We start from the raw sequence: 25,637 nt of genomic DNA, 5'->3' as shown, positions 1-25,637 counted from the left end.
GGAATTGATTCAATCATATGTCCATGGTCAAGTCATCAAATCGTCCAATTAGGATTTCATTATAATTAGGATTACATTTCGCGGACCTGTTTAAACATTAAATACACCTAATATTTCAGAGCACTAAAATAGCCTAAAAATAGTGGTACCTGCTTCCTTACTAAAACAGAGTGCTGTCATTTGTTAAAAGGCAAGCATTTAACATCTCCCAACAGTTGCTGCCGACATTCTCTGTCTGGTGTGGATTTGCTCATACATTGAGACTGCACATCTGCATCCACTGAATTGGTTGGAAGTGTAAGGCAAAGCTTTGCCAAGTTATACAGATGCCTACATTTAGAAACAGTCCCAAAATTTGGTTACCCAAAGGTATCTGGCATTATTAAATAAAGTCCATATGTGCAGCACGTTCGTTGTCATGTTATTTGTCCCATCCAGGAATTTATTTTATCATACTGAGTCAAAACAAAGAAAACATGCCAATTCGGGTCTAAAATTCTAACTGTGTTTAAAAAGTAAACAGCAGGTTAATTTAACTTGGGTACAACCAACACACTTTTTTTTGTCTGTGCTGACTTTCCAGTTTGTTTTCTGAAAGCTGTTGTTTGTTTTACGTTCTGTTCAACAGCCTCTATAGTAGCCTTTTGTTTAATGTGTGATTCTGAAGTTATAGTGATCGATCGTATTTTCATTAAGTCACATTACAAGATGTGCAAAACAATGACCTCCATATGTATGTACAGTTTCTTTCGGAAATGTCTTGACACAATCCTCAGCCAAAATATACTTTGCTTGTTTTGCTTTGTCATCCATTTGTGATATTTTACGTCTAATGCTGAAAACTAGATTTTAGCAATCTTAATCAAAACAATGCAGCACTGACTTTGTCCCACCTGCTACATACAGTGCAGATGCACAGACAGGCTGATTAAAACATTGTTGTCATCTGAACAGTAAACAAGAAAGTTAACCGCTTTGGAGTATTTTTTTAAATGATATTTCTCTTTTTGTTTAAGTTTTTGTTTTTGCACAGGAAGGAATTAAAAAAAAAGCCTATGTACAGAAGAAAGATCCGAAGCTTGTGTTGCTCTTTCCTCCTCTCACCAACTGAAAGTGTCCCGATTTTTCACCTTGCTATCTGGTCACCCTAATTGAGATGTAGGTCAAAGTCTGCCTCTCGTTGCTCTGAGCAATCTCAACATGATGCAAGCTGCTTCTATATAGTTGTCCCAGAAAGCAAATGTAGATGACTGCACTCTTCCTGCTGCTTGAAACTTCCTGTTTGTATCAGCAACACCTGCAACTTTCAGAGCATTGCCAACCGATGCAGATAACTTGTTATTCTAGATACAAAGGGTGTCCTGCAAGTCTCTCAATCCTTGTTCCATATCAGGATCAAGCCAGTCAGGACCATGTGCTTCAGACCTTGACTTTGCTGAGGACAGATTTAACTGAGATAGTGCATCAAGTACCAATGATTCCCCTCATTGCCCTAGACAGTTGTTTGCCTTGAAGTTTAAGATGTGCTGTTGACTCTGCATATTGATCTGTTGCAGTAAGAAGGTGCCAGAGACATCCATCTTCAAACAGTTTGCCAATGCTTTCAATGAAGGCCATCAATAAATGCATCCCTCCAATTCTCATGGTTACCTTTCCATCAAGTGTTCCTGGTTTGCTCCATAGTACCTGTTGTGTTTTACTGTATATCGCCAAGTCTGCTATTACTAGGATGTGGGGTTGTCATAACTTCTCTGCCATGGCCACTAATTTCAGTAGAGTTGTATAGATGGTACTGATATACAACGACTGTTGTCAGAGGCTGGTGTATAAAGGTAAGTCAAGTCAAAAAGGAAGTTAGAAAGGCCAAGAGAGAAATAGAAATAAACATTGCTAAGGGAGCTAAAACCAATTCCAAAATGTTTTTCCAATATTACAACAGCAAGAGAACATTCAAAGAGGAGATTAAATGTTTAAGAGATACAAATAGCAAAATCGTAGATGAAGAAAAAAAATAGCAAATATGTTAAATGATTACTTTTCACAAGTTTTTACAAAGGAAGATACTGACAACATGCCCCACATGTCATCCAGTTCCTGTCCAGTTTTAAATAACTTTAGCATAACTGAGGCAGAAGTGTTAAAGGGACTAGGAGCTCTTAAAATAAACACATCCCCTGGGCCGGATGAGATCCTCCCAGTAGTACTCAAAGAAATGAAAGAAGTAATTTACAAACCGCTAACCAAGATCATGCAGCAGTCTCTTGACACAGGTGGTACCGACAGACTGGAAAATTGCAAACGTAATACCGATCCACAAAAAGGGAAATAAAACTGAACCAGGTAACTACAGACCAGTAAGCCTGACTTCTATTATATGCAAACTTATGGAAACTATAATAAAATCCAAAATGGAAAATTACCTATATGGTAACAGGGTACTGGGAGACAGTCAACATGGTTTTAGGAAAGGGAGATCGTGCCTAACTAACTTGCTTGATTTTTTTGAGGATGCAACATCGATAATGGATAATTGCAAAGCATATGACATGGTTTATTTAGATTTCCAGAAAGCTTTTGACAAAGTCCCGCACAAAAGATTAATTCTCAAACTGAACGCAGTTGGGATTCAAGGAAACACATGTACATGGATTAGGGAGTGGTTAACATGTAGAAAACAGAAAGTACTGATTAGAGGAAAAACCTCAGAATGGAGTGTGGTAACCAGCGGTGTACCACAGGGATCAGTATTAGGTCCTCTGCTATTCCTAATCTACATTAATGATTTAGATTCTGGTATAGTAAGCAAACTTGTTAAATTTGCAGACGACACAAAAGTAGGAGGAGTGGCAAACACTGTTGCAGCAGCAAAGGTCATTCAAAATGATCTAGACAAGATTCAGAACTGGGCAGACACATGGCAAATGACATTTAATAGAGAAAAGTGTAAGGTACTGCACGCAGGAAATAAAAATGTACATTATAAATATCATATGGGAGATATTGAAATTGGAGAAGGAATCTATGAAAAAGACCTAGGAGTTTTTGTTGACTCAGAAATGTCTTCATCTAGACAATGTGGGGAAGCGATAAAAAAGGCCAACAAGATGCTCGGATACATTGTGAAAAGTGTTGAATTTAAATCAAGGGAAGTAATGTTAAAACTGTACAATGCACTAGTAAGACCTCATCTTGAATATTGTGTGCAGTTCTGGTCACCTCGCTATAAAAAAGATATTGCTGCTCTAGAAAGAGTGCAAAGAAGAGCGACCAGAATTATTCCGGGCTTAAAAGGCATGTCATATGCAGACAGGCTAAAGGAATTGAATCTGTTCAGTCTTGAACAAAGAAGACTACGTGGCGACCTAATTCAAGCATTCAAAATTCTAAAAGGTATTGACAGTGTCGACCCAAGGGACTTTTTCAGCCTGAAAAAAGAAACAAGGACCAGGGGTCACAAATGGAGTTTAGAAAAAGGGGCATTCAGAACAGAAAATAGGAGAGACTTTTTTACACAGAGAATTGTGAGGGTCTGGAATCAACTCCCCAGTAATGTTGTTGAAGCTGACACCCTGGGATCCTTCAAGAAGCTGCTTGATGAGATTTTGGGATCAATAAGCTACTAACAACCAAACGAGCAAGATGGGCCGAACGGCCTCCTCTCGTTTGTAAACTTTCTTATGTTCTTATGTTCTTATAACTGATTTTGCAGTGTTGAAACTATTCCATGCAGGGATGGCTTGGTTTTCTTTATGTATGAACCGTGCAAGCTTCCAAACCAGGTCACTTGCTATTGCTTTCTGATAGGATTTGCTATTTATATCCAGCAGCAACATATATATATATCTATATATATATATATATATATATATATATATATATATATATATATATATATATATATATTGGGTTTAGTGTACCATTGTAATTCATCTTGATCATATGTTGATCATATGTTACTCCTTCAAGTGACTTTTGAATCAATTAAAACTCTGAATACATCAAAAATCTCCTTGGGGTTTGAGCAGAGCAAAGTAGCCAAGACTGAAAATGTATGGTGCCGAGTGAAGCAAGGTGAACATTTTTTGCAGTTTATAACAGTACTTGCACGTATACACTACAAATACATAGCACATATACATACAACCTACAGAAACAAACACACTGTGCACAATAACTGCAAAAACCGTTTAATTTGACAAAAAATTGCAAACAGAAACAAAAAAAAATCTTAGCTTTATTGTAATCTCTTAGCTACATTGTAATAACTTGTTAACTCCGTAAGACGCCCTTCATAAGGGCGTCTGTCAAGCAAAAATTAAAAATCATGCTGAGCACCTGCTGCCTTCAAATCAAAATAAAATCTTAGCTGTGCTGAGAATACATTGTTTTCAGCTAAATATGGCTGCTTTAGTTTTCACTGCATTCTCAGGTACAGCTAAAGAAAGATATGGCGTTGGCTGCAAAAAACCTGACAAGCGGACAAAAATAGATTTTTTTAAAAACAGCCTTGAGTGATAAATTCAGCAACATTTTTCAAGTTCTGTAAACCTTTTAAAATTATGTTGACATGCTAATGAAAAGGAACGTGCAATTTCCATATTTTGCTGCCATTAAAATAAATCTTATACATGGGAGAAAAGGTAACAGCAAACTTTAAAGACAAAACCCCAGTTTGTGTATTTCTTTACATTTATAATACTACGTAAAAATAATTGTAGTTTTAAAACCACAGATACCTTCAAACTAGTCATAAATTGTAGCATCACACCTGGGGCGTAGCTAGGAATGGAAATTTGGTTGGACCCCAATTTAGGGCGCAGGGGCATGTACGAAAGGTCTGATGTCGCAGGAAATAGTTTACATTACAAACATGACTTAACAGGGGTTGCACTAGCCTTTCAAAATGTGCATTTTTTTTAAAAAAAGCATACCATCTCAAAAGCTTTGTTTTCAATTACAACACCTGTGTTTTAAAATATTGCATCAAAATAGTTATATTATTTTCCTATGTAACTGTTTCAGATTAACAAAGTTAACATGCAAAACACTACAAAGTATATATAATGATAAAGGAACAAAAACAATGTTACCATTAAACACTTTCTTTTGAAAATCCCCCATTCATGATGTAAAAAACTATGTGTTGTAGACAAGCTGTACCAATGTCGTAGTTAGTAATGTAGTTTTGGCTCTCCCATCCTTCACAGCGCACTAAAATAGTACGCTTCTTGTCAATAATTATCCCAATGTACGAGCTATCATTCACTTACTGTACGATTTGCTCTGTAAAAGCAGTTGCAAAGCAGAATTCCATTCCCAAAATGCAAATTCCGCGATTCCGTCCCTGATTCCATGATCGTGGAAAATCAGTAGCCCTATATAGTGTGTTATTTATATCTTTGGCAACGATACAACTGTTACTGAAATACACTGTCTATTATTAAACCGAGTTCACATTGGTGCAAGGAAAACAACGCTTCTCTCCACTCACCTCAGGGAGCAAGGCTGTTTTTGGGCACTAGCCTGAGTGCTTTTCAGTGTGATGTGGAGTTGCTGGATGGTCGTGGGTTGTTACAGTCTTCTACTTTTAATTACTATTTCACTCGTATTTCTTAATGGTTACCCCTCTTTTACTTGTTAGGTCTATGGTACTCGATTTTACCCAGGTGGCCAAACAACAATCACTTGTGCAGGTTAAAACTGAATATCCTCTTTCAAAAGTATCACTTAGGAAATTGAAGACCACAACATACAAATCACCTCAAAAATGCACTTTATTTTTGTACTACTATATATATTATAATTCTTATAATTATGCTTCCATTGGATCCTATCAGTAGCAACTACACTTATAAATCTGTTAAGATTATCCACATTATAAATCTTGTCCACATAACTACAATTCTAAACATAGAAATTCCTTATTGTAATATGAATGTCAGGGTAAACAAATGACTTTATCTTGATTCTTTGGTCAAGAACAGCTGTGCTAGTCTATATCTGACATAGATTTCAAGAAAGTTTTTGAGCATAAAAGATTAATTCTCAAACTGAACACAGTAAGGATTCAAGAAAATGCGTACACATGGATGAGGAATTGATTAATGTAGAAAACAAGAAAACAGATACTGATTAGAGGAGAAACCTCAAAATGGAGCGAGGTACACAGTGGAGTACAACAGAGATCAGTATTAGGTCATATGCTATTTCTAATCTACATTAATGACTTAGATTCTGGTATAGTAAGCAAGTAAAATTTGCAGGCGACACAAAAATAAGAGTGGCAAACACCGTTGCAGCAGCAAAGGTCATTCAAAATGATCTAGACAGCATTCAGAACTGGGCAGACACAAGGCAAATGACATTCAATATAGACAAATGTAAGGTACTGCATGCAGGCAATAAAATTGTCCATTATAAATACCATATGGGAGACACTGAAATTGAAGGAATCTATGAAAAATATCTAGGACTTTATGTCTTCATCTAGAAAATGTGGGAAAGCTATAAAAAAGGCCAACAAAATGCTAAAAAGTAAAAAGTGTTGAATATAAATCAAGGGAAGTAATGTTAAAAGTTTACAATGCATTAGTAAGATCTCATTTAGAATATTGTATTCAGTTCTGGTCACCTCACTACAAAAAGGCAATTGCTGCTCTAGAACGAGTGCAGAGAAGAGCGACCAGAATTATTTCTGGTTTAAAAGGCATGTCATATGCAGACAGGCTAAAATAATTGAATCTATTTAGTCTTAAACAAAGAAGACTATGCAGCAATCTGATTCAAGCATTCAAAATTCTCAACAAGGGCCAGGGGTCACATAAAGGGGCATTTAAAACAGAAATTAGGAGCAACATTTTTACACAGAGAATTGTGGGAGTCTGGTACCAACTTCCCAGTAATGTTATTGAAGCTGCTTGATGAGATTCTGGGATCAATAAGTTACTAACAACCAAATGGCCTCCTCTTGTTTGTAACCTTTCTTATGTTCTTAAAAGACAAGAAGCTGTAGATATGCAACAGTTACAAAAAAAGTTTTCAATCAAAACTGGATTAATTGACTTTTTAAAATGTTTCTGTACATATAGTGTTAGCATCCTTTCTCTTCCTTTGCCATAGCAGGCCTTACATATTATATGAGAAAGCACTCTTAAAATTATAAGAGGTAGCCCACAACACATAATTCACAATACAGGACTTATTATTTCATGTTATGAATGGGCTTCTTGAGTATCTTCCTTAAACCTCCAAACTTCTTCTGTGTGTGCAGGTTCCATCGAGAGATGCTCTTACATGAAGTACCACTACTCTTCCGCTGCAATCCCCAAAAACCTCTCCTACAACATCACCAAGACTATTCGACAGGACGAGTGGCACTCTTTGCGTAAGTCCAAAAGGGGTTTTGTTGCTACTCTGCTGGTTTCTAGTGTTGTGAAATGCTGGGATTTCTAAAGAAACAATAAGAGTAATGTCCTGGTAGAGGGCTTGAGGTAAAGCACTTCTTGAATGACATGCAGTGCAAGTTATTTGATTCAAGGTCAGTTTTAAAAGTATTAAAATAATACTATGAGTTTGTAAATATATGTGAAATGCGAAACATCCCCTGTGGCCTAATGTGTTACAACATGTGCAGAGACTTGGCAGAAGCATCTCAAGATGAAGTACAGTTTATCATATTTAAGCTAGAAGTGCAATCAGCAACCAATTTCCTAATCAAATGCCATGCAGATAAGCAATTTTTGAGAACACTTTATTATTCAAAAACAAGAAACAAAAATCTGGAAAATATAATATATGCATTGAGAAAGTCTTATTAGTATTGTTTATTTAGCAGATGCCTTTATCCAAGGTGACTTACAGAGACTAGGGTGTGTGAAATGCATCAGCTGTAGAGTCACTTACGTCTCACCTGAAAGACAGAGCAAAAGGAGGTTCAGTGACTTGCTCAGGCTCACAGTTAGTCAGTAAGTTAACTGGGATTTAAACCAGAGGCCTCCTGGTTACAAGCCTTTTTCTTTAACCATTGGACCACACAGCCCCCAATATTCAAAAGCAAGAAGAAAACAAATGTATAGACTTCATGAAGCCATCAACTACACCTGAAGTCATGCATGTGCTAGTAATACAATATATACATGTAGTTCCAAATAGGACATCAGGACTATTAATCAATCAATGAATGTTTATTTGAGGCTCTCATGGTGATCAGTTATTGATTAATCATCATTTGATAGATAGCTGATTCTGTTTCGCTGGTAACAAAAAAAGTCACATGACCACAACTTTACAGCCAGGCCATGGTCAACTCCATTCATGGAGTTTATATAGCCCTGAAGAGATGCTGAAACGGTTCTGGCAGTCGATTTAATAACAGGTATGTACAGAGTGGATTTACACACCTGAGTAGATAGTAATTCCCACTTCAAATATATGCAAAAGATTTAATGAGCAAGCTGTTCCCATTTACTGTTGTGTAACTATTCAGATCAATGATTTACCTAAACAATACTAAAATATAGGGATTTTTTTTTTATACTGCTTTAAAAGGGAATATTTATAGGTCTGATAGTTCAACAAAAAAAAAGTTTACCATCATTGCGTGAAAGTTTTCCTTTATCCTAATGCATTAATCTGATTTTTGGAAACACTTTGAACATTAAAACGATAATACACCACCCTGCTCTTATATATAAATATATGTCATATATTTAAGCCTCAGAACTTAGATATATATTGTGATGGAGTGTATGTTTCAAACACTAAACTGAAGGCTTTAGGTCCCTGGGCATGAGAAACAAACACTCCATCACGTTAATGGGATAATTGTTTTATTGATTTTATTAATCCTGTAGAGTGGGGAATGCAAAAATAAGGTGGTCGGTAAACTCCTGACAAGAGATACAGTTTTTGGTTGGTGTAAGGAGGCTTAGTCTTCCCCGGTTTAGACAGAAAACCATCAGTTTAGTGGAGGATTGGAAAGGGGGACCGGTTTTTGTTTTCGTTGCTGTGTTTCATCGTACCTCTGTTGTTCTGGTCTTTGTGTTACAAGAAGTATGTTATAAGAAGGTGGGAATACATCACAAAATTATACACACACACACAGATAGAAGCCTTAGACTGGGCGGGGCCAATACAAATTACTTCTGACGTATTACCCCTATCATAAGCCATAGCATTACACATAAAACTAGTAATGTAATGTAATTCCAACGTTATTTTTAGAATTGTTTCTAAGTGATTCAAAACAACCAGAAATGAGCACAGAAAAAGAAGGATGGATTTTATTCTGGTTCAATCTTGTGATTTAAAAATAAAATGCACAAAGTTTTAATTTGATGTCAGGTTGTTTAAAATTGAATTAATACCAATCTTGAAATTGAAGGACACAAATGCAATAACCGTATTGAATTACAGACTTTTTTATAAAGCTTTGTCAGATGTAAAGCATCATAAGGCAGATGCAAGGATATCGAATATATATATATTCTCTCTCTCTCTCTCTCTCTCTCTCTCTCTCTCTCTCTCTCTCTCTCTCTCTCTCTCTCTCTATATATATATATATATAGTAACACAGTGGCTGGAACTGTATGCCAGAATAAAGTGCTTGGAGGCTGAAGTTGGTCTTTAAAAGCAAGACTTGCAGTTTATTTTTCAAACAAAATAATAATGCCTCACAGGGCACATAAAGAAAAAGCCTAACTCTACACAGAACACTAACTAAACACTGGTTTCCTAAACTACAGTTGTAACAGCTAAGCTACATATTCAACAGACAAAACATCAATTTTCAAACAGTAACCAAACACAAGGTTACTTTCTTTATTGAGGAATCTTTCTTCTTCACAGACCATGTACAGTATACAATGAGTGTACAAAACATTAGGAACACCTGCTCTTTCCATGAAATAGACTGATGAGGTGAATCCAGGTGAAAGCTATGATCCCTTATTGATGTAACCTGTTAAATCCACTTCAATCAGTGTAGATGAAGGGGAGAGAGGTTAAAGAAGGATTTTTAAGCCCCCCTTGACACAATTGAGACATGGATTGTGTATGTGTGCCATTCAGAGGGTAAATGGGCAAGACAAAAGGTTTAAGTACCTTTGAACGGGGTATGGTAGTAGGTGCCAAGTGGGCCAGTTTGAGTGTGTCAAGAACTGCAACGCTGCTCGGTTTTTCACGCTCAACAGTTTCCCTTGTGTACCAAGGATGGTCCACAACAAAGGACAGCCAGCCAATGGCAGGCCAGTGGTCGAAAACGGCTCACTGATGAAAGAGGCCAAAGGAGGCTGACACGAATTGTGCAGAGCAACACACTACAGTTAGTCAAATGACAGTCTAGTACAACATTGGTGCCGAAAGACCCATAAAAGAATACACAACTCGTTGTACCTTGACACGAATGGGGTATGGCAGCCGATGACCTAACAGAGTTCCACTTCTTTCAGCAAAACACAAGAAACTGCGGTTGCAGTGGGCTAAGGAACAAAAACACTGGACACTGGAGGATTGGAAAAACATTCCTTGGTCTGATGAATCCTGGTTCCTGCTGTTTCATGCTGATGGGAGGACTAGGGTATGGAGAAAACCACATGAGCACATGCATCCATCATGCCGCGTGTCAACACTGCAGGCTGGTGGTGGTGGTGTGATGGTGTGGGTTGTGTTTTCATGGCACACATTGGGCCCCTTGATAAAAGTGGAGGAACGTTTGAATGCCACAGGATATCTGAACATCATTGCCAATCAGGTGCATCCCTTCATGGCAGCAGTGTATCCATCTGCTAATGGATTTTTTCAGCAGGATAATGTCCCATGCCAGAAGGCTAGGATTGTCCAGGAATGGTTCCACGAACATGACAGTGAATTCAGCTTACTGCAGTGGCCTGCCCAGTCACCAGTCTCAATCCAATTGAGCATCTGTGGGATGAGACGTAACGAGCTATTCAGAGTACAGATCCACTACCAGCCAACTTGACACAGCTGTGGGAAGCATTGGAGTCAACATGGGCCAGCATCCCTGTGGAACGCTTTCGACACCTTGTAGAGTTCATGCCTTGACGAATTGAGGCTGTTCTGAGGGCAAAAAGGGACACAACTCAATATATATTGTGTGTTTCTTTTTGTTACATAGTAATCCTTTACTGGTCCTTTCGTAACCATAACAAAAGGAACAGATTGCTTAGCCACATCCCCTGATATACCTTCAGTCACGCCCCCTTCGGTAGCGAGTGCAATCACGTATCCTCCAATCCATGACTAACACATCGCCTACCGCATTAAGGCGATGACTTCTGGTATTGTGACTCTGCCCCCTTTCTGGATGGCTGACTTCTGACTGACCCTGGAATTAACTGCCAAACCATCCAGTTGGGGCACACTGTTCCTGTTAAACAGCGCCCTCCCAGGTTGGGAAGGAGATTGTTGACTAGGATTCATTCACTCCCATTTATTAAGTCTTAAATTTAAATGTTTTTTGGCTGGTTTAAAAAACACAGTTTCACTACTTTTGGCTGGTTAGCCCATTACAGTGAGTAACACAGGAATTAAAGAGGTACAAGAAAGAGCATTCCATGCCTTCGAAAGCTATAAAGTGGAACTTGAAAAATCTGCACATGCCCATTTAAAGTAAGAAAAATAATGCTGTTACAGCTAACAAAAGGTGAGAAAGTGGATTTCAAGTCTTGGTTACAGTAGTCCGGCAGCACAGGAGACAGCTTCTGCCGCTACTCTCAAAGCAGAGATATATTTAACTTTCTAAAACGTCCAGATTTAATGCTATTAAACAGTTTGGTGGATCACCGCTTTGAACTTTCCAAAAGCCAGTTATTCAAACTGTCTGTTTGCATGAACAGTTTCATCCCCGGAGGAAAATCCTGTCCACAGATTCAATACATTGTCAGCAAGTCTGACTGATACCCAGGGCTTTAAATTATGCAACTTTTAAAAAGGGAGCCTAAGGCACTCCCTATCGTGGGCAGGCAGGCTGAGGGGCGAGCTCTGGCTGCAATCCCTTGCAATTAATTTGATAAATTAGCAAGACCTTGTAATGGTATGATTACAAGGCAAAATCTATAGAGGAATAGTGATTGAAAACATTTGTAATTGTGAGCTGTTTCAACATTTGTCATTCCAGGGGGTATGAACCAGGAAAGCAAAGAGAGAGAAATCAATCTCTGAAGCATTTAAGGGCTGAGATAATAGTGTAGTGTCAGGTCTTATGAATCCAGACGACAACAGTAATAACAATAATTGATTTTCAAGACTTTGGGCTAGATTCTCAAAGCTACTGTCAGCAATGCAATTTTTGTTTCTGAAACAAAAAGACACCAATTTCAGCACCAAAATAAATAAGAAACAACAAAGGACGGCGTAACAAGTGCCAAAAATTGAGTGCCTGAATTGTTTATTTCTGGTTTGAATTGTTTATTTCTGGTTTGAATTGTTTATTTCTGGTTTGAATTGTTTATTTCTGGTTTGGTAACTTATTGGGGAATCGTTTCTTTCCTTATTAGCATTTAATAAATCTTAACTGGTCCCCATTCTCAAAAGATGTTTGTTATTTTGGACAATAAACATTTTTCAAGTGCTTGATTATCTGAGCACCTCTGTTATCCGAGCAGACCCTTGTTAATCTGTTTTGTTGTGTACAGTGCTCTTCTAATCTGTTGTCTTAGAAAATGCACCAACCACCCCTCTATCTCTTGTACTTACAGAACCATGCAGTACTATATGTTTTATATTTAAAGGTAAAGTGGTTGCATAAATAGATCTTATATTTTCTGTGGGAAAGTCAGTTCAAACAATTTCATAACAATGGCCTTTTATTGAACCAAGATAGCAGACTTTGCCTTTACTTCTGTCACATGGCTGTATAAAGGGAGTTACACAGGGTTATGATTTTCTTGATATTTAAAACCTGAAGAAACTTTAAAGGCAAATGACGACATAATGTAATTGATCCAATGAGCTTTTCTAAACAAAGTCGTAAAATGGTGCCTGCACTGAAATAGGATTTCTAAAGCAGCATAGTCATTTACTTACTGCAATAGTATAGTTTTGTAGTGTAAATACTAAGTAACTTTTTTGTAATATGACCATGTAACAGGGAGAGATCTGTGCTGACTCTGCTGGCATGTTCATGGGCTGCAGGAAGAGGGTGGCAGTCGTCCAACAACCACCTGTGAGTCATGGCAGTGACACGGGGAGGTGGGAAAGTGGGTGTGTGGACTTTCCCCCTCTCTGAATGGCTGAGAGGTGCGTCTTGGGAGATTGTTAGCCCTATAAATTAACGCTCTGTTGTTTCCTCAGATCTGCCCTTTTAATCGCGTAGCGTGCACGGAAACGCTGGTCCATGACCGAACGGAACGGAACGGAGGTTCAGAGCGAGACAGTGAGGGAGGGGAACCCTTGGGTAGATCCCTGAATAAGGATAGCTGAGCAGGCTAGGTAGCCGACAGCGTAGGGCGGTGATCTGGGTCGCACGGGCAACGGCGACCGGGATTTTGCTGCAGAGTGCAGCACCTTTTCTTTGTAGTTTTGTTACTGTTTTATTTTTCCTGTTTCTTTGTGCCTTCGATTTTTGCAGTATTGTTTTGAAGCACCTGCGAGTGTGCCTGAACTGTTTACCCTTGCTTGGTATTCCTGTGGTTCTGTTTACCATAGTTGGTAAGCAGACCACGGACCAACAACACCCTCTGCGGGCTAAAGAAACCCAACTTGCCCCTGAAATAAAACTGGGCACCTGTGTGGTGTTTTCAATTACACCTGTCTGTCTCCTGGTCAGTGAATTACCCACACCCCTTCCACAGACCATAATTAAATATTATGTGAAATAATGAGCTAAATAGCATCATTGGTCCCTCCAGCAAAATTGAATTCAAATCAAAGCAAGTCTTAAAAAAATAACCATGGGTGCTTTATTTAATTATTTAGTATGTATTTTTTTAAATACTTTATAGTAGCTAACAAATAAAACGTCAAATAACAGTAACTTAAAATTAAATCTGATGCCTAATATTAATACCCACATTTCTATAAAGCACCTGTCCTCTCAGTACCATGTCTTAAGTGTCTGCTCACTGTGCATGAGCCAATTCAACATTGTGTAAAAACAATTACATAATAGAGTATGTTATTATTTGCCAAGGTTCTAGACTGTGCATGACAATGGTGAATAGTTTATTACTTAAATATGCTCCATTAACCCTTAATTTGAAACAGCTCTCTTTATATCCCATTTATAATCCTCAGCATGCAGAGTGGCGGAAGTCCCCATAGAGAATAAGTGGAGTTGGCTTTCCTGGTCGTTTAAATGATCTGGTACTTTACTGGTTATATCATTTCCAGTGATACAGAGCTTTACTGGATCTAGTTAAAACTTTCACTTTAAATTATTTTTTATTATTATTATTATTATTATTATTATTATTATTATTATTATTATTATTTTAAACATATACACACAGATCAGGATCTTAACAAATGAAACTTCTAATTTTAATGACACTTCAAGTGAACACACTTACTAAAAATAAAAACACAACATACACACACACACACACACACACACACACAGTGCACTCCGTTTATAAGAATCACTGATATAAGAATCAACTGCATTGCATGTAGTGATCAAATCTACTGGGACCAAATCTTTCTTATACTAATCAATGTAAAATAATCCACTTGTAAGAATCAAGCAATCCGCTTCTAAGAATCATTTTGGGGCAAACATATAATGTGGTACTTGATCAAGTGCAATGACATATATAGCCAATAAATCTGTTTTTGAATTTGATCACATCTTGCATGATTAGGCACGTACGACTGCATTGTTTGTAATCAGACAGTGAGTGCACCACTGCATTGTTTGAAATCAAACGTGACTTCACCACTGCATTGTGTTTTTGTGTTTTCTGTTAGTGAAAATTTGTTTCAATAAAGTGAATACACATTCATTGAATAAATGCAATCACATTAATTTGACCAAATTCTGTTTCATTGTGCTACAATTAATCAAATAATACCTGGAAATACACAGAGGGCGATCTCCATTTCCTGGTTTGGAGCCAGGAGACTGACCTCACAGGGGGAGATACCTACAGGCTTCTTGCATCTGCCAGTATGGCTGACAGCAACAGTGAAAGTGACAGGAGCCTAATTTTTATCAATTTCAGACACCTCTTATGAATGTGAATCATGTAGTGATGGATCTGATGTAGAGCGAGAAAACAGGGATTGTCTCCCCTATCAATTGGAGCCATATGCCTCCGAATCAGAAGGGTCATTCTCCGAGAGAGACAACACCAATGCGGACGAACCAGAGGGACAGCAGATATAAATCTTATATACATTATGAATAAATACAATTCTAATTAAAAGTGATGTACTGTTCATTCCCCCCCCCCCCCCTTTCAATTTTTGCCATAGACAAGACAACCCTGCTCTTTGTTCCTGTACAGTCAAAGTAAGTAACGGTAGTCCGCACAGTACACTTACCAAATAGTGCCGGGGAAAACGTGTGGTTACGTTTACCTCTTTCTTGTCTTGTAAAAATGAGTATGAAACCATATAATTCTGAATTTTATTATATAATACATATTTTAGTATCTTCATAGCTCAATAATTACCTGTTTTGATTTTTAGGATGTAAAAAATAACAGTGAAAAAAGAAATAAGATCACCCACCTCTTTCTGATATGCTGAGAGCAGCCATAGGCTATAATTCCCTTCCTACGAATGACATCATAGAGTTGTAAAACAAACTTTATTGACAAACAAACTCACAAACTTGCTGCTACTTTTGTAGCATCTACTGCCAGCTTCTGGTACGTTTAAAGCTGTAGTACACCTTAATTACTGGAATTTAGGCCAGGATTATATCAAAACTTTACAGCCAGTTTCAGACCACAGACCCTTATTAGCAGTAAATTAACTTAATCTCTGACTAAATTAACTATTTTAACTTAATTTTACCTAAATTAACATTCAGTAAATTAGTCCAAGATTAGTGCTGATCTGGGTCTGTGAAACCAGCCATTAATGTCTATGGCATTTTTTATGTAAAGTTACATTAACTTATCTCTTAAACTCATAAGTTCATTTTGTTTGACTAAGGTTTGTTTAAGTTACATAAGTTATATCTTTATGTGATTTGTATGTTTTGCATAACTACAGAACTTCAAAACTTACCTGATATATTTTTTTACACATCTAAAAGTCTTCTTACTGATTTGTGTTTATTAATTGCTTTTAGGTGAAATGCAGTCAGGGTCAATAATGACAGCTGTAGCAGAGAAAAAGAAAAATATACAAGAGAAGTGTAGAAGAAAGCAGTAGAAGAGGCAAAGGCAGGAGGAAGTTTGCGTTTTGTAGCAAAGAAATATAGTATTCCCCACACTACAAAAAAAACAGAAATACTGCAACCAACAGTGGTCTCAGCATCTCTGATGAGGCAGCACTAATCAGTTACCTCTTATGGATGCCAGACCATGGCTTTCCACTCACACATCAAGTCATAAAATGTCTGGCCTTAAATATAATTCAGGCAAGTGGAATACAAACCCTTGTGAATATAGAGAAGGGTCTGAGTGACAATTTGTGGTCACGCTTCAGGAAGCACCACCCAGAAATTTCTTCAAGAATACCAGACCACCTTGAAAGATCAAGTCCATGCTGGCACCCTAGAAGCTATAGAAAGCTTCTTCAAAATGTATGAAGACCTGCTCATCAAATGCAATTTGCAGGGAAAACCAAATTTAATTTATAACTGTGACATGATTTGGTGACAAACCCAAATCACAAGAGCGGGTGCTGTGTTCCAAGGGAAGGAAACGTGTATACCAGCAGCAGACTACTACAAGGGATCACATCATAGTACACTGCTGTGCTAGTGCTTCTAGACACTCATTCCCCCCTTCATTGTTTTCCCTCGCTGCCTTCCAAGCACAGCATATGCTTTAGGGCCACCCAAGGCACTGTATGGTATATCAGAAAAGGAGTATATGGATGGTGAGCTCTTCCAAAGATGGCTTCGCCATTTTGTGAAATACGCACCTGCTCAAAGGCACCCACGTCTCCAAACAAGTGGTTTACATTTGTAGGGATAGCCTCATTGAAATCATCTGCCTGCCAGCACAAACAATACAACACAGATACTGCAGCCACTTGACATCAGTATGTTTGGGCCATTAAAGAAAACATTTACTACCATTGCTTATCGACTTGGTTTAGTTCAGGGGGGATCTGATGATTGGCAAGAGCCAGTTTTCCTCCATATTAAAACATGAATACACACGGGCTGTGTCAGAGTAAAATATCAAGATGGGATTCTATAAAGTTGGTATCTTCCCTTTAAGTAAAAGTGCCATTGATAGCACTCAGCTGGTAAAGCTTGTTCCCTCCTTTACACCAGGAAATGATTCTGGACAGTCAAATGCAACTGCAACAGCCACAATTTCCCTTGAGCCATCATGTCCTATCATAGGTTTCTCCTGAGCCATCATGTCCTATCGCAGGTTTCCCCTGGTCCATCATGTCCTGCCACAGTCTCCCCTGCACTATGTCTGACCTGCCACACTATCACCCTCACTAATCCACTGGTCAAACAGGGTATAATCTCAGAGAGTGGCAAACATCTTGGTGCCACCATCCTTTGATCACACCCAGGCAAACAGAAGAAGACTGCCCCTGCCTGCACAAATCATTACTGCCAATGACTATATGAAGATGCTTGAAGAAAATGAGAATGAAGAAAAAGAAAGAACAGGAAAAAAAGAAAAGGGAAAAGGCAAATAAACCAAATAAAAGGAGAACAACAAGATGTATGCCAGTGCCAGAGAGCAGCAACAACAACAGTACTCTGGATGGTGAGGATTCTGAGGAGGACCAAACACACTGTGCAACATGCAGCAGAAAACAGCCACCCAGGTGCAAAAGCAGCTCTGTAAATTGGGTTCAGTGTGACTACTGCACTCTCTGCTTCCACATGATATGTGCAGCTGTTGAAGAGGCACCAGAAGAATGGCTGTGCTGTCTAATACCCATTTTATACATGAACACCAGGTCCTCACGTCTTGGGTGGTTTTCCACTAGCAAGATACCCGACCCGAGCCGACCCGTACTGTGAAACTCCAGCCTCGCAACATATCTGAATCTGGCTCAGGGCCGAAGCAGGCTGTGGGCGGGGTTATTGCATTTCGTCAACACGCTCAAGTGTCATTCCAATAAAAAGTGACAACCTCCAGGAGCACAACTGCTAAATGTTTTCCTAACTCTTTACCTTTACACTGCTGGACACTTAACAACACACAGCTGACTAAAATACAAAATACAATAACTCCATCTCCATAATGCACATATAGTGAAGCAAAAATGTAACTTTCCGTGAATTTACGATGCATAAAGCACCATGTAATCAATGCTATACTTTTTACAACCACAAAAAAAGATAACATTCCCACTGGTGGATCATTTTAATTAGCAGTTTTTAAAATATAGATAGCCTGGCTAAACAGTGGTCAGCAATTCAGTTCGAACCGACAGACAACCACATCAAGTTTGAGTGGGTCGGGAGAGGGGAAGAGGGAATGGGCTCGCCTCAGGTTCGGCTGCCAGAGCGGGCACCCCTGGAAGTACGGTTATTCCAGCACAACCAACACCCTGTCGTGTTTTATCGTGCTTATAAAATGGGTTACTAGTTTTAGCAATAAAGACATAGACACATTTGTATTTAAAGATGAATGTTAGGTTTATTTTTTCCTAAATTTATTAATATGCCTGGAAAGAATAGTTCCAATAAATGTAATAGTTCCAATGAAGTTAATAGGTAAACAAATTATTTGTAATAATAAATTAAATTAATTTAAAAAATTAATTAAATTATCAGAATATTTTCAGCATCTGTCTCATGAAGTTGCCTGTACCAGGGAATGTACATTTTTCTAAATTAAATGGCTGGTTATACAATTGGACAGATTGTGCTGTAGGTGGCACTGCTTGGCGAGTAGGGGAGTTTGTTTCTGCCTTTTGTTTGCGAGTTGACAATGATACTCCAAAGAGGATGTAACTCTGCAACTTCCTGACTTTCCTAGCTGGTGCCCAATGTAGCTTCTTAAACTGTGTCATGAGTATCAATGACTTAAGTTTATTTAAGTCTGTTTGGGTAAAGCAGGGTGAAGTTGTGACTTTTTGTTGTCGTGAATAAATGAAGACGTGGTTTGCTGTTTGTCACACACTGCCAACAATTTGGGGATAATTGTTGGGGATACTTGTTAGTCATACATTATATTTCTTAAAAATGGTTCGGAGGGTGTCATAGGCACTTTCAGAATCAATCGCAAATCATCCGGGATGGATGTGATTCTTAAAAATGGCGTGCACTGTATATGCAATATTAAAAGAGGAATATTTCAGGGTAATATTATAACTGCCATTTTCTTGAAGGGGTAAATGGGTGAACGCCTTTTTAAGAAACTTTAAATATACATCAACATATAATATAGTTTAGTTTTTTTTTTTTTTTTTAATTTAGAGCTTTAAAAAAAACTGGTTGTTCTTTTTGTATACTGTTTTCAGAGCATGAGACAACACGTCAAAATAAGATGCTCCACAGTCTTCAGGAGTTGAGCATTTTGTTTGCTTGTGAGGCTTTTCAATGATCAAGCGTCTTCAATATTGGTCAGATGTTTTGTTTTTACAAATGAATGTAGGTAGATTTAATGAGAACAAAAAAACAATGAGTGACACAGCTCCTCATCACAGCGAGTTGTTATAATAAGAATGTGCCAGTCAGGCATGATGCCAAACTGCTCAGAAAAGAAAAATCACAAGCAGGTTGATGAATAGTGAGCTGGATCAAACACTCCTGTGGGATTCTGGCCAAAGATTCAGGCTTCAAGAGCAAGCTTTGAGCCAGCAAAAAGAAAGAGCGATTCAGTGGGTGTTTGTCAGAATTAGCACATTGATATTCTCTCTCTTTAAAAAACCCTTGTTGATTTCTGTACTCCTATTTTTAGTTTTGAAATGTTGTTCTTATTGTAAAACTCACATAAATGGGTTACAATATGTAATATTACTTAGCAAAGAGACAAAAGGCTATTAAAAATTCTGAGAGATATACATACATTACTCCCTGTTTATCAATACCAGTAGAGCTGGATTCACAGACCCTGGTTAGACTACATTAGCAGGTAAGGTAACATAAGTAGTAACAGATTCATGCTAATTGGGGTCTGTCAACACAGCCAGGGACTAGTTCGACCTCCCAGGGTGGATCATTTAGAGAGAATCATAACTGCAACAGCTGGCAATGATGCCAAGCCATGGGAGATATGTTCTGTAGGGATGGGACAGTATTGGGGACACACTATTCGTTAACAAATGTATTAAATCTCATGGTTTTGCTCTTAGGTTTATTTTGTGTGCCTGATAAGCTGGGTTGTACCTAGTGGGAGGGGCTTCCAGAGCTGATATAGTTGGGGACCGCATAAAGACGGGTTGAGATAGCTGAAGCCAGGATGGGCAGTGTTTTACAGTTTGTATCTGTCCTAACAATAAATAAATCCCCAGTCTGTTTAAGCTTACCTGACTATGTTGTCCTGAATCAACTCTGGCACTGCAATATATATTGCTTCCACACGTATGGTAACTGCAATACACTGCACAACTCAGACACATATATTGCACTTTTTTTTACCATAATCCAAGGTAAGCAAATGAGCAAACAGAGGGTGGGAGGCAAAGTGGGTAAGAAAAAGGCAAAAAGAGAAGTTAAAGCTGAGGGATGAGAGGACCACTGTATCGAGGCACTGCAGGTTCAATGTCTGCGTGATAAATGCTACCTTCAGATACTCCAGGGCAGCCCTGATAAGAAGAACAGTCTGCTTAATATTGCAGAAGATACACACCTAATAAAGGTCACAGTACAGTAAAAAAAACAACACTGTGTCAAATTCCATACCAGTGTAGTAACACTGCGTTGGTAATTCAATGGGCAATGGAAGGGCAAAAACAATAGAGAGAGCCATTGGTAGAATGCTAAGATTTTCATATGTTAAAAGCACAATGTACACTACTGTTAACTTATTCTAATACTATGGTACCGTGAACGTTCTGGAATGAGTCCTACAGCATCAGAACAACTGCAATATCTGCAATTGGTTTTGCAAAGTGTTTCTTCAGGTTACTACGAAATGAAAGAATTATTATCATCATATTATTTTGAAAATCAGAAGAAACCCCAACTGGGAGTCATTTTCACTGAGACAGCAGTTTCATCACAGAGCATGGGATGGCATACGTCTACAAAGTTGGAGCTACTGTATTGTATATGGAATCATGTATTCGGATTTTACATAGATTGAATATCCAAAAGATCACACATGCCATGCTGTGTATTCTGAATGCTGAAAGCAAAAGTTATTTAATAGAAATTGTAATCTGGATACAGATCAAGCACAGCCAGTATCCAGGTAAACAAAGTGTGAGCCATGTAACCACGGTAACTGTTATAACACGAGAGGTGTTTCACATTGAAACATTTGTCCTGATTTGTACTGTAACTTTCTCCGCACAAGCTGTCTCCCTTCCTACCCTAATCCTTCTCATGTCGGGCTGAGGCAATTGAGTGATAGGGCTGTGAGAATGCCAGCAGGCAGAGCCAATAATGAATTGATCGTATCTCTCAGTATCAGCAGTAAATAATTATCTCAAACATACAGATAAAGCCTGTTTATCCCAAAGCCAATGTCTCTGTGGGCTGAAAGAAGGTGATTAGTTTATTGCACTTTTCCTAGGACACAAACTTCAGAACGACCAGCCCGCTCCATTAACCTTCTTCAAGTTGCACTGTTGTGTACCATGGCGATATATCATTGAAAGTGAAGTAAATCATAATCATGCTTGTTGGTTTTTTTTATAAGCATGGTATGGAATAGGCACCCACAAATTAAAGTTTGAAATATACTTTTATCAACATAACAGTGTGTTTCCATGAAGAAACCTTGAGAACAATTAACAGACCACAGCAATTGCAACACAAAGGATATGGTCACGTATTTCATAGTGTCAGGTTGGGTCTGAATGGATCCAAGTGATTCTGCCTCAACAACATGACATGGTAGTCCATTCCATCCCCTCACTACTCTATGTGTGAAGAATTGTCTCCTTTGTTCTGTCCTATGTTTATCCCCACTTCATTTTCAACTTTCTAGGTCTTTCATTTGTCTCCTTGCAGCAGGTAGATCAAGTCAAGAAGACAAACATTTGGGCAGTTTCTTCATCATATATTTCAAACAAAACAGTAAAACAGTAAAACAGATTGGGTTTTATTCAGAGAAGTCTGTTGTGAGATTACTAACTATGTACTTTTGACTGCCGCGGAGAAGCACTGATGTAGCTCAGTAGACTTTTGCTGGTTGGCTTTTTTTCATTTATTAGCCCTTGTGTTGTTTGTTCTGAAGTTGTACAATATACAGTACATTTCTTAACATGAGATAGAGAAGTGAATTTCTGTCTTAATAAGATGAGAATTCTTCAATTTGTTCCTTGAATTTGATGTGTTTTGACCCATGGAACGATGTTAATTGTATCAAATTGGCATTGGCCTACCCCCTCCAAGTTTTACTGCTTGGAACACAGTTCTAGAAAACTATAGTACAGTGACAGTATGATCACAAATCTAGAAAAGGAAAGGTCAATGCAGAGTACCAAAAGTCTTTGTAAATGTAACCATTAATACTAGCAATCATTTAGTAAGCAAGATGATATTTTGATTGTATAAATTGTGAGCTCTAATGGGAATCTCTTAAACTGCTTAAACTGAATATATAAATAAATAAATAAATAAATACACTTATTCAACCTAATTGCCTTCCACACTGCGGCCCAGCACTCTAACTACTGAGCAACTCAAGCCCACTACCTCCCACAAACTGTAGCCACAGCATTGCATTGCTTTCTACATGACAGTCAAAATAATTTGTTGGACTCTTTTGCTAAGAAATATATCCTTTTCTGCTGCAAATTGCAATGTTTTAAAATAATAGTTTTTCAACCTTATCTTGCAGAGTAGCACTACACCTCAGCCTCTCTGTGTAGCTGATAAATTACATATTTCTCACAAGAAGGATTTGGCAGGATCTTATTTAAGTCGACCGCACAAAATTACTTAACTTCTTCCTTGCTCATGTAAAATTGAATAAAAGCATGGCCCTGTTGGTAATTAAATCTTATGCCTTGTGGTTAAAAACAAGACAAACTCCATAATGAAATATACAAAAAAAACTGTTTAGGAGGGAGCTCCATTTATGTAAGGATACATTTTAAAAAGATGAAAGGAATAGAAACACACCCCTGGGACAAAAGCAAAAGAGGATTATAAAGGGGAGAATCAAAAGTAAGGTGGTAAAAAAAAAACACAATTGTGCAATGAATTGCTCTTTTTTGTTCAAAACAAAGTCAAGTAAAAAGTAACATTCTGCCACCAGTGTTGTAGTTTTCCTTGCAGATGTTTGCGTGGAAGATACTGAAGGGATCTGTTTCCTCTCACTTAGAAATGTCATATTGTAGGTTGTTCCACCATATTCTATTCTTGAACTGTATTGTGATGAAATAAATAATGTTGTTTGTGATCACTTTATTTTCATTAGTTATCTCTTCCATTTGCATTGTTATGTTCTAGTTTTCCTTAAGAAAGAATGATATCATAAGTATCAATTTCTTCTCACATTGAGCAGATCTTTTAAGAATACAACATATTACATTTATGAAAGAAACCAGGCCATGTAAGCTCGTTCGGCTCCTAGTAGTTGATTGTTTTCAAAGCCTTGTCAAGTTGGGTCTTAAAGGATCTGAGTGATTCTGCTTCATCACCACGACTAGGTTGCCCATTTCATCCCCTCACCACTCTCTGTGTGATGAAGTGTCTCCATCCTTCTTCCTTCTCTTTATCCCCACTTAATTTTCAACTTCCTGGGTCATTTGCATTCTTGCAGCAGGTAGTTCAAGTCAAGAAGACAAACTTTTGGGCAAACCCTTCATCATATATTTCAAATAAAGTGACTGTAGCTAACAATAATTCCATAAATCTTACTTGTTGTGTTTTTCCATTCATTATATACATCTTAAATGTTCAGTTTTGAAAGAAACATGTTATACAAAACATGTATTGTTATTTTAAAGCATAATACATGGTACTACTTAGTTGAAGAAATATCTGTCCCTACCCCTTTAATGACTTCTTTCCAGTCATTAATCAACCAGCTGCTTCCCCTATTGACTGACATAATTTCAGCCAGTAATATACTTTGACCCAAAAGACTGCTGAGGTGAAATGACCCAAGAAGAGCAAGTATAACAGGTATTCTAAGAATAAGTCATGGAAACTAAGACATTTCTTTAAACATTAAATTCAAGACAAGTTGACAATCATTTTGCCTAAAGAAGGAATTTGATGACATGTTTTACCTCATAGAAATAAACTATGAACCCAAACTAAATTGCACAATTTGAATGTTGCCTCGTTGCTGTAACCCAGGTCAGCAGACCGAAAATCAGCTGTCAAGCCAATTGTTTATTTCCACCCATGCAACAATGTAAAAACTTTTAGCAATTTAATAGGAATGTGAGAAAAAAGAGAAATTCTACTTCAGAAATTACAACTAATTAAAGCCATTAAATCTTACCCCGGTGTACAGATACAACTGTAATTCCCTATCTTTACTGGGTGAACATTGAATCATTTCAGCCTTAGGGTGTACATGATTCCTTATATTGTATCTTGGTACATTGTGCATGTAAAGCATGTACAATGTCATTAGGATGAGTCTTGCTGTGGTGTTTTCGGGTTGGTGCCTCAGACATTTGGAATGGGGTCAGTCTCGTCTAATATTAATGATAATCCTGGTGGCTAACTGTAAAAATCTTGGAGAGGACAGGCAGCACGTTTCGAATCACAGCCTCTGAAGCCTGACACCAAAGCTGTGATCTATAGGGGTATGTATTTGTCTGATTGATTGCCATTGCCTCAGATTTACAGTCACTTTCAAAGCTAGGTTGTCTATGTACCCAGAGTTTATAACCAAGACAGACAGTGAGCAGGAGCTTTACTTCCCAGTCTAGACCAGGAGGGCAATGGGGGGAGGGTGTCTTCTGCTCAGATTTTAAATTTGATTGCATAGCTTAAGTTTGACATTATTACAGTCATCACATTTTAGCAGTAAGCACATGTTGCTGCTTTTTGTGTTGCTAGGGTCTGAGTATTGTAAACATGCATCTTCTGTAGAGATTACATCATTTCACTATCAGTTACCTCTCTGTTACTGATATGACAGCTGCTGTTCTACAGTAACTGAAGGTAATAGCACACAGCAGGAGGTTCCAATGTAGTCCAATATCTGCCTGCCTAGGTGTGTTGTTTGGCAGTTAAGCCCTGCGTACTTTAGACCATATTTGGGCACCTTGGAGGGTGTTAATGTGCTTATGAAATGGCACCCCCACCCTATCAAAATGAATTTGTTGTCAAATAAATCAGGCAGAGTACGGTGACATATCTGCACAGGTTGGAACACTTGTTAGTCAATGAGATTGCTTCCTTTATTCTTGCTATTTTATAACTTCAGGATTTCACAGTAACT

At 38.0% G+C, this 25,637-nt stretch overlaps 1 protein-coding gene across 1 annotated transcript in view; it reads left to right on the top strand.

The window, feature by feature from the left end:
• Window positions 1–25,637, top strand: part of LOC121319595 (transmembrane protein 178B-like) — a 199,227-nt gene that overhangs the window by 78,713 nt on the left and 94,877 nt on the right. Inside the window, exon 3 of the mRNA XM_041257185.1 lies at window positions 7,271–7,384. Coding sequence (XP_041113119.1) covers window positions 7,271–7,384 — 114 coding nt within the window. The remainder of the gene's footprint in view (window positions 1–7,270; window positions 7,385–25,637) is intronic.

The sequence above is a fragment of the Polyodon spathula genome, chromosome 8 (assembly GCF_017654505.1).
Source record: "Polyodon spathula isolate WHYD16114869_AA chromosome 8, ASM1765450v1, whole genome shotgun sequence".
In the NCBI taxonomy this organism is placed as follows: domain Eukaryota; kingdom Metazoa; phylum Chordata; class Actinopteri; order Acipenseriformes; family Polyodontidae; genus Polyodon; species Polyodon spathula.
The sequence above is the reverse complement of the archived record's forward strand: the minus strand, read 5'-3'. Positions and strand labels throughout refer to the sequence as shown.